The 10,205-nt window shown below is 42.9% G+C and overlaps 1 protein-coding gene across 1 annotated transcript in view; it reads left to right on the top strand.

Moving 5' to 3' along the window:
• Positions 1 to 2,068: 2,068 nt before the first annotated feature.
• Positions 2,069 to 10,205, top strand: part of tbc1d8 (TBC1 domain family member 8) — an 18,404-nt gene continuing 10,267 nt past the window's right edge. Inside the window, exons 1-7 of the mRNA XM_031879073.1 lie at positions 2,069 to 2,734; positions 6,396 to 6,506; positions 6,598 to 6,716; positions 6,830 to 7,058; positions 7,524 to 7,764; positions 8,938 to 9,145; positions 9,958 to 10,179. Of these exons, the coding sequence (XP_031734933.1) occupies positions 2,608 to 2,734; positions 6,396 to 6,506; positions 6,598 to 6,716; positions 6,830 to 7,058; positions 7,524 to 7,764; positions 8,938 to 9,145; positions 9,958 to 10,179 (1,257 nt within the window). The 5' untranslated portion in view covers positions 2,069 to 2,607. The remainder of the gene's footprint in view (positions 2,735 to 6,395; positions 6,507 to 6,597; positions 6,717 to 6,829; positions 7,059 to 7,523; positions 7,765 to 8,937; positions 9,146 to 9,957; positions 10,180 to 10,205) is intronic.

Below are 10,205 nucleotides of genomic sequence, written 5' to 3'. Positions count from 1 at the left end.
GACCAGGACTACACTGAGACTGGTTCATATAGAGGACCAGGACTACATTAAATGGAGCTAACAGGACTGTCTTCATGTGAAATCTTTGGTTCACCACGTTGAGATCTAATTTAAGCTCCAACCAGTTTCACTTGCTTAACTTCCTCTTTTTCTACTTCCTCTTCTTCACACCGCTTTGAGCAAAATGAATATCTGGTTTGTATTCATTGCTGGTCTGAACTTATCAGAAGTGGATTCATCAAATGGTTCACCAGAAGCCTCAGTGCGTGTCAATGTGGCTAGCTTCATTAATGGCAAATTAAAGTACACTAAACAGGAAGAAACAAAAAACATGGCCACCAAAGAAAACCCTGTTTGAGAGAGAAGCACTTCCTCCTAACATGTAAAACACTCGATGAGATAAGGAACATTTATTTTCAACTGTAATCCCAGATTTCAAAGAGTTTAATGAGCTTTCAAGATTAAAAATACTCTGTTGTGTTAATATTAATATTAATACTATATGTACTTTTTTGTACTTTGGAAACATTGTTTATTTCTGAAACTTTCATGTCAATAAAGCTTAATTTAATTTAATTTAAAACAATTTATGATTTTGTCCATAACATTCTGAGAGTAGAATAAGAGATTCATTCTAATGTATGTGAAGATTGCTTCCATTTGATTTTAGATTGTTGAGAAGTGACGTCTCAGAAAATCCACAACGTTTGATTTTTAATCCTTATTTCTTTTGCTGCCTCTGGAAGTCTATTAGTTTTAAATGATGATAACTAGAATCGACAATCAGCTGTGTCATGTTTTGCTTCTTATTTGCTGTCATATATAAATAAATTCATATAATAAATCTTCCTAAGTCCTTTAAAGTAACATGCTGTTTAATTTACCATTCAGTAGTCAGCAGTAATGGAACTAAGCAGAGAGAGTAATAGTAATATTTAGAGCCTTATTTGACTTGATAAACGGTCTGAATTCAAACAATGAACCTTTGTGGATAATTAACTCGCCGAGCACCTGAACACCGAGTCAGCCAATCACAGGAGGGCCTGCGACTCTCTGCCGGAACTGTCGGAAGGGAAAAGTTGGTGAAATGCGGAAAGAAAATAAAAGGAGGAGCTCTCACTCTGTACCTGTTTCTCAGGAACCACAAACTTTACCTGAGTGTCTTGTTTTCGTTTTCGTTGCACGTGAATGTTTTCTCTCCTTCTGTTGTTCTTTTGTAATCAGTACGTCATGTTTCAGTTCCATATTTACAGAATAATAATATAATACATTATAATTAGTTTGGTCAACTTTCTTGACTTCAGTTTATTAAGTGACTTTATGTTGTTCTTTAATTATTATTAACATTATTTTCAATATTTATATATTCTGACCAGCATATTGTCTGAGATTGTGATTGTTAATTATTTGTATATTCATCATAATCATACTTAATATATTTTGCGTGTAGACTAAAACTTCTTGTGTTTTGAGATGAGTCAATGTGTTACAGAAGGCTGTTTGTTGCAGATGTTTCCATATCTAGAACTAAACATGAATAATAGAATGATTTGCTTAAACTAAAGTAATTCCAGTGAAAATGTTCCTCTTTGCAAAATGCCAACAAGTCTTTACAGTAACACTTTACACGATCAAAACAATGCTGATTTTGTGCAGCACAAAAGAAACTGAAGGTACAATCGGAGTAGGTGTTATATTTTAAAGCCCTTATTTACATTTATTATGCGTGATTGTCCCATGTTTTGTTTTTGTTTGTGGAAAAATGAGACAATCCCCATAAAAAAATGGATGTGTCTTTTTACCGACTATCATCACGCTAAACATTTAAAATCCTACTTATTGAGCCTTTTAACTATTTCAGTTAATTCAAGTTCAGATTATTTACTCATGTTGAAAATGAAGACGGTTTTCAGATTCAGTTTATGATTTTTTGTTTTACTTTTTTCAATTAAAATGAGTTAAAAATAAAAATAAAAGTTGTGCATCCTTGTTCCAAAAATACAAAAAAAACAACTAATGACAGTTATATATTTGTATGATTTTTGTGAATATAAGCTACTTATTACAACTTCAAACAAAGAGTTAACAGAAACATTTAACAAAATATAAGATATGTGATAGACTGGAACAGAGTTAACATTATTTTATTCATGAATATAAATGTTGTCATTGGAGAATGCCTTAAATGTTTTTGAGCCTAAATATAAAAAATAAATAAAATGCAACGTGTTATTGTGATGATTTGTGATGATGGGTTCGAAAACTTAAAGTAATCTTCATACATAAAAAAGAATCTCCAGTAACCAGATTCAGCTACAGAGTGAGTCATCACCTCAAATAGACGATCTCTGGTGGTCGTCTCGGCTACAGCTGCCGTGAATCGGCTGTGAAGGAGCAGACGCGAGGAGAAGAAGTGTGAAACCTGCAGCTGTCGGGGGGCCGCAGGATAAGACTCATGGATCAACCCGAAACCACGCACCTGTAGCACCGACCAGGCCGCTCCAGAGCCGCAGGACGGGCGGAGGAGAAACTTTACGCACCGCCGCTGCAGAGGACCGAGACCGCGGAGGGCATTCCTCCAGGTCCACTCCCTGCTGGAAGTAAAACATGTGGCTGAACCCGGAGGAAGTTCTGCTGAAAAACGCTCTGAAGCTCTGGGTGACCGAGAGGAGCAACGACTTCTTCCTCCTGCAGAGGAGGAGAGGTCACGGGGAGCCGACGGGACGGATCACAGGTAAAGAAAAACCAACTTTAAACACCATAGAGGAGGTAAAGAACCAGCACAGACTGACTGGTAAACAACAACAAACAAACAAGCATAGAAACAACAGGAATACAAATCACAAGGCATCCTAAAGAGAAAGATTAAAGAGTTAACAAGGTCTGCTGAACCAAACTTCAGGGACATTCTGGATGATTTAAATCACAGCGTTCCCGGGAAAGTCCCTGTTCAGCATTACTACAGTCTGTTACCAAGAGGTGCCAAACTACTTCACTGTGGGCCAAATCCAGAACAATGTAACAATATAGTTAGTGTTTACATCAATGTAGTGTTTTACATCAGTGACACTGCAAGAACATCCGTGTTTAAACCAGAAACATAACTATGCAACAACAAGTTCCACATATGAGATATACATGTATGTCATATGTCATAATTCTAATACTTTTATACTAATAGAGTAAAGTTAAAACAGGCAGAATGTAAATATTTGGTTTCTGTTCATGTCTTAAAGCTTATGTTGTAAATGTGTCAAATATTAAGATCACAAACAGAACAGAAATGGTAAAATATTAGTTTCTGTTTCAAGAAGTGGAGATAATTTAACTAAATTAAATAGACATCTAGGATGTTAAATGTACATTTGATTTATTATAAATAAGTTATATTCTCACTTCCTGTATAAATGTTTCACTCAGGTCTCGGAGCAAAGATTAGAAGCAGAGTGACACCTTCCTGCTCAGTTGTTGAAGGGTCAAAACTCCAGCGCTCTCAGAAATATGGAGAAGAGAACGTCACCAACAGCTAGTCACTACATTTTGGTTAAATTAACTTCACGCTGCTCACAGTTCAGACTCTCTGAACTCTTCTCCTGGTCTTTAGTATCTCTAAAAAGCAACTCTGGATGTCGAATGTCTCGGGGTGTTGTGGTTCTGGTGTTTTAGTTTTGTTGCCTAATGTTCGTGACTTTTTTCTAAAACTAACTTTTGTTTTGTTGCCTGTACTTGTTGTTGCCTAACTGTCATAGTTATTTTGAGCCCAACAATAATGTTTTTCGTAAACCTAAATAAGTGATTTTGTGGCCTAAAACCAACGTTTGTTTAGTTGAATAAACCTAACTTTTGTTTAGTTTCCCAAACTTAACTTTTCTTTAGTTGTTTCAACCTAACTTTGTTTAGTTTCCCAAACTTAACTTTTCTTTAGTTGTTTCAACCTAACTTTGTTTAGTTTCCCAAACTTAACTTTTCTTTAGTTGCCTGTCAGTTATTTTTATTCTATCAATAATTTTCCAGTTTAGCCTTTTCCTCCCTCTGTTCATCCACTGTTTGGTCCATCGCCTCCGTTCATTTAAGGAACTTTCACCTGGTCCTGAACCAGTCTCAGTTTAGTCCTGGTCCTCTATCAGACCTCCATCAGTAAAGAGACCACCAGAGAGAAGATGGTCTGTTTCTATAGAGTTATTCTTAATGCTCGTCATCGGAGCCACCGGGTCAGATTCTGGTGAAATCCGTCCTACAGCTCAGACTCCAGCAGAGACCGGTCCAGCGTGGACAGACCCAGATCCTCCAGCAGAGACCGGTCCACCGTGGACAGACCCAGATCTGGAGCTCCGGAGGGAGGAGGAGAGCTCAGCTCCCGGCAGCAGCAGTGCCGCCTCCTCCTCCTCCTCCTCCTCCTCCTCCTCCTCCTCCAGGAGCAGAGCTTCTCCTCTCTGGGAGCCGACACCACGCTGCTGGAGACCCAGGACGTGTTGCTGGACCCGCTGGAGGGAAGGGAGGCACGGGAGAACCAGAACCAGGACTGAGAGGGGCAGACTGTCAGACCTGCTGCAGTAGAATGAGAGGTTTTCTAAAGAGTCTGGAGCTCAGAGACACTACCACGTTAGTCCACAAGGGGCGCAAAACTAAATTAAAGCTCCTTGTAGTAACTTTAAGTGTATTTTTGATACTAATATTTTTATACTTTTACTTAATTAAGAGTATGAACGCAGCACTTGTAACAAAGTATTTCTACACTTGCTACTTTTACTAAAATATCTGACTACTTCCTCCACCATAGTTACACACGTGTGTGCTGTTTGCAGCTTCCCACCGCTGTGAGTTGTGGCTCTCTCCATGTTTGCCGTTTCCTCTTTCTGGCTTCCTCTCTGTGTTTTTGGGTCCGTGCGACAGGCTTCTCGGACACATTGTCTGTACAGTAGATTTACGTAACGAGGGACACCACACGTCCATAAACCAGGCAACCAGCTCGTGTCTTCATTATTCTCCCTCCCTGTGGGGAAACCCGGCCAGAGCGCTCCTCATAAAACAGAATAGTAGGAACTTCCTGGCCGGGGTTTTACTTGTGTATGTGTTTGTTACCATAAGGAGACGGGTGAAGGGTCAAGTCCTGTTGTCCCGCCGTTCAACATTAACTAATTAAACGAGCTTCTCTCTCCTGGACACACAGCACGGAGCAAAGTCTGGTTCATCGCTCAGGTCTGACTGCTTTTAATGTGTTTCTAGCTGTAAAGATTCAAGCATAAACTGAAATTCAATGTTGGCTCAAAGCTGTGAAAACACGCCAGTGATGAGACGCTTTCATCAGGATTTCTGAGAAGGGATGGGCAATGATCAGTCCCTTCATACCAGTCTCTGTGTGTTTATTTCTAACTTTCTGCTTATCTTTAATGTTCCTGTATTTGACTTTAAACACAAGAAAAAGACAAGCAGATAATTGATGCGTTCAAGAGCAGAATGGACATGCCAGTGCTGTCGCTGTGAGGGCAGACCTGTGTTCCTCATGAGCTGTGTTCCCTCTCAGCAGAAAGGAGGCGATGATTCACGCTGACTCCTCTCTCTGGAAGGTTTGGTGTGAATCTCTTCGGGGCTTTGTGTCGACAGACGGATGCTTTTGTGTTGCCCGGCTGCCGGATTCAGAGCTCCAGGCAGGTCGACTCTGACTCTCACATGCGGTTTACATTAGGCTGAGAGCCAGAGGGAGGAACCTTAATCTCCTCACATCTCCACTGAAGCTTATGAATCTGTCGCTATCTCACCATTCCATGCAGATCAGAGGGCGGATCATTTATTATTATGTGGCATGAAAACAGTGTGTACGGTTATGTTGTTAAAAGTCCAAACTTTCTTCACTAAGAGTTTGATTGACAGATGGTTCATCCAATCAGCTGCTGGAAGTTTCCCTGCAGGTTTTACAGGCCGACAACCTGTAAAGCTGTTGAGTTAGATCTCGTAAAGTCGAGCTCCGGTATGCAGGAGAGCTGATACTGATCGCTCTTCCTCTCCTCAACATGTAAACACTCTTTCTGTGGAGCAGAGATGGTGATCTGGTTCAGTCAGACCTTTGAAATGCAGGTTGATTTTGATCTTTTCTTCCATAACTCGTCTTCTTTCAGACTAGAGGAAAGAAAACATTTATTTTACTACTTTGTCTGTTTGTGTCTGTAGATTTCTCTTAAATTCATCAAAAGTTACCGTTACAGAATGCCTCATTTACATATTTAAACATAACATACATTGTTTGACCCTATTCACCTGTAGAGTCTTTAGATTCTAAATGTCTGTAATTTAACTAAACATCTCTTTAAAGGACGTTTTCTCTCAATGAGTTTCTCTAACATCGACTTGGTCTCAGCTTAGTGTCCTGACTCTCTGCGGTGGTGTTGTCTCTGCAGGTCTGCTGGTGGGGGCTCTGGACACGGTGCTGGACTCCAATGCCCGGGTCTCACCCTTCCGCGTCCTCCTCCAGGTCCCCGGCTCCCAGATCAGCTGGGTCATCGCCAGCGGTGAGCTGAACCACCGGCATTCCTTTTGGTGTGGTTGTGTTTAGTCTCGGTTTGTCCTCTCCTCTGACTCTCTGTTCTGTTTGTCCCTCAGGAGCTGCCGTAGAGGAGGTGAACAAGCACTGGGACTGGCTGGTCCACAACCTGCTTCACTCTCTGTCTGTGTTTGAGAATAAAGAGGATGTGGCCAGCTTTGTCAAAGGAAAAGTCAGGGTGAGAAACCTGCCAGAGGATCATCTGACATGTTCTGATAAAAGCTTTTCGTCTGTGGGTTTAAAAAGGGGATTCAGTTGATGAATGAGCATACGTTCCCTCCTCCTCCGTAGGGCCTCATTGCCGAGGAGGTCGGGGGTCGCCAGGCCGCCCAGGAGGACGAGCCGGACAAGTTCAGGGAGGCGCTGCTGAAGTTCGAGCTGCACTTCGGCCTCCCGTCGTCGGAGAAGCTGGTGACGTACTACTCCTGCTGCTGCTGGAAGGGCCGGGTGCCTCGGCAGGGCTTCCTCTACCTCAGCATCAACCACGCGGCCTTCTACTCCTTCCTGCTGGGGAAGGAAGGTCTGTACACCAAAGTGAGGGCTCTGACTTTCAAAGACCAGGAGACTGAAGGCGCTAACTGGGAGATTATTATAATATTTATATTTATGCACGTTGTGTCAAAAAAAATATCAAAAGGAACCGACTCCTGCAGAACAATTCACTGCTTCACTGCAGAAACTATGAACGTGTGAATAAACTGGATATTCCTCAGAATAATAAGAGCAAACGCTGATTATTTCAGTTAAAAGCAACCAAACCTTTTTAGTTTAAGTTGTGTTTCAGGTCTTATTTTAAAGCTGCTCTTCATCCTCCCAAACTTCTTACCAGCAGAGCTCAGTTCTTGCTTATCGTGACACAAAAGTCTGTTTCTTGTGGCATCTTTTCATTCACAAAAAGAGTTTAATTGATTTGTAGAAAGATAGCTGCACTACGATGCGGTCAGAAACTCGATATTTCACTCTCTCTCTGTTGTTTCTCTTCCAGTGAAGTTGGTGATTCCCTGGGCGGAGGTGACGCGGTTGGAGCGGGTCTCCACCGGTCTGATGACGGAGGCCGTCCGGATCAACACGCGGCGGCGGCAGAGGGAGTTCTCGATGTTCCTGAACCCGGACGAGGCGTTCGGGGTCATAGGTCAGCTGGCTGACATCGCCATCAGGCGGCTGCTGGACAGCGAGGGCCTGGAGATAGACCGAGTCCTGCAGCAGCCGGCCCGCATCACCAAGAGGTCAGTCGGTGGTTCTGGTTTCTGTTACTATGAAACACTTTTCCACCTCAGGAACCAGAGTCTTAGTTAAGTTATGGGGATGGTTTACCCCCCTAAAGGCCCGGTCGGGGGCCTAAATCAGCTCATAATCTGCCAGACTTCAGGCCGCTATGTTAACAGAGACAACCACGGGCTGAAGGAATCTTTTAGCTCCTTGAAAATGAGTCCCAGGACTTAAATCACCACCAACTTCCTGTTGGAAATGCGGCTGAACATCCAGCAGCTTTAGGCCTTTGTTCACTCCCGTCACATTTTTCTCTCTGTTGCCTCGTTTCTCTCTGTAATATGTCTCTCTGTAAGTCCTGCTCCTCTATGGAAACAGAACCATCACGACGAGAAGTAGAGAGAACTAGAACATGTCTGTAGTGCAGAACAACACAGTTATAAAGACATGCATCATAAAAAAACAAGTTGAATTCTCTGATAATTTAACACTGGAATCTATATTTCCAACATGTTTTCAAGTTTCCACAACTGTTACCAAATTTGAACAAGAAAATGGAGGCTCTCTGTGTTTTATGTATTGAAGTCTTCAAACGTATTTCTGTCGACCGTAAAAACCTCAAAACCAGTTCAAAGAAAGCTGCTGAGCTGCAGAGCAGATGGTTGAGCGGTTAGCCGACCACAACAGATACCTGTGAATATAAACTGTCTTCTCCGGATATCTGAGCATGCAGAAGTGAAGAGATGGAAACTGAAAAGAGGAAGGAGAAATGAAATGAAAAGTACACGCAAGAGAACAGAACAGAAACCTCAGAAAGTCCAGAATGGAGAGAGAACTCATCTCACTGAATGTGAAATAGTAAAATCTGAGAAAAAGTGGTTAAAACAGACTTTTGTTTCTAGTGAAGCAGGACAGTCGGCTGCTGAGTCCTTGTATCCATCCAGACCAGGAGGCAACCTCCGGTTCTGAAGAGTGAAGTCAAAGCTTCATGTGTTAAAGCTGCATTCTCTCTAGTGTCCACCAGGGGGCGACTCCTCTGGTTGTATAGAAGTCTATGAGAAAATGACTCTACTTCTCTCTTGATTTATTACCTCTGACTGAACCTGAAGACTCAAAGGTTGGCCCGGTGTCTTCATCCTCGTGTCACCGCCTAACTCTTCCCCCTCATCGTCTTCCCCCCGCCCCCCCAGGATCCTGGAGGAGCAGGCTTTGAGGGAGTATGTCCTGGCTCTGTTCCGGCTCCCTCGTGGTGAGCGGCTCCACGAGGTGGCCTCGTGTTCGATGTGGACCCCTCACGCACGCTGCCACACAGCCGGGACCCTCTACACCACCGACGGCTACCTGTGCTTCTCCGGCCGAGAGGAAGGCAGCTGCATGCTCCTCATCCCGCTGTCAGAGGTACGGGTACCTGAGGTCACCTGTCCATCAGCCGGACAATCGGCTGTTTTAAAGGAATCGAATAAAAACACGGGGGGTTACCAGTAAATACCAGAGTCAGTGGTCCATCACAACACTGTGAAAAATGTTTATCTTAAAATACAGTACTTCATTTCAGAAAGATGATTATAACTGAATTGAATAATTGAACTGAAGTCATTTTGTATTTAAGATGTATTTTAAATAAAATAAAGCAGTGTGTCGGTGGGTACGTAGGAGGAAACACAATGTAGATAATATAGAAGTCTTCTTCACTTTCATTCAGAGATATTTAGTCACAACGTGTCGCTACACAAACCTTCATCAATCACCTGATTTTGTTTTGGTGCCTTTTAAACTGCTCCTGAGGTAATAAATAACATAACAAGGGAGGTTCTGTGATCCCTGCAGGAGGTGTGTGTGCGTGTGCGTGTGTGTGTGTGCGTGTGTGTATATGTAGGTTCACTGGTCCAGCCTCGTAGAGAGTGTGTGTGTGACGTCTTCAAACACTCTGTGTTTACTCGGCCTGCTGCTGGTTAAAGAGTAACACACTCAGGCTCGTACTGTTCACATTAAAGGAGAAGTCGCCACATTATTTATATTTAGCATGTTTATATATATATATATATATTTTTTTTTATTTATTTCATTATCATTTAAAAAATGTTGATGAACTGAGAATCGAACCAAGTTCATAATCTGATCGTTTGTTGTTGTATTCTCTTTGTAGTTCTAGTTTAGTCTCCTCCCCCTCAGCCGGCCTGCTGTCCTGACACCTCGTCCTTTCTCCTCAGGTGTTGTCCGTAGAGAAGGCGGAGAGCACCAGCCTGCTTCCGAACCCCGTCATAGTGAGCGTCCGGACGAAGAAGGCCTTCCAGCTGATCGAGCTGCAGGACCGAGACGAGCTGGTGGAGAACCTGAACTCCAGACTCCGAGCTCTGCAGTGGAAACGCTCCATGTTCCGCAGCAGGAGGGACGGCAAGAGGAGCGTGGTGCGTCTACGGTTACAGAGCACTGTATGGAGGGGGGACGGGGAGGGGGA

This window comes from Anarrhichthys ocellatus, unplaced genomic scaffold (assembly GCF_004355925.1).
Source record: "Anarrhichthys ocellatus isolate YVR2014 unplaced genomic scaffold, GSC_Weel_1.0 scaffold223, whole genome shotgun sequence".
Classification (NCBI taxonomy): domain Eukaryota; kingdom Metazoa; phylum Chordata; class Actinopteri; order Perciformes; family Anarhichadidae; genus Anarrhichthys; species Anarrhichthys ocellatus.
Note: the sequence above shows the minus strand (reverse complement) of the source record. Positions and strands in the feature narration are given on the sequence as shown.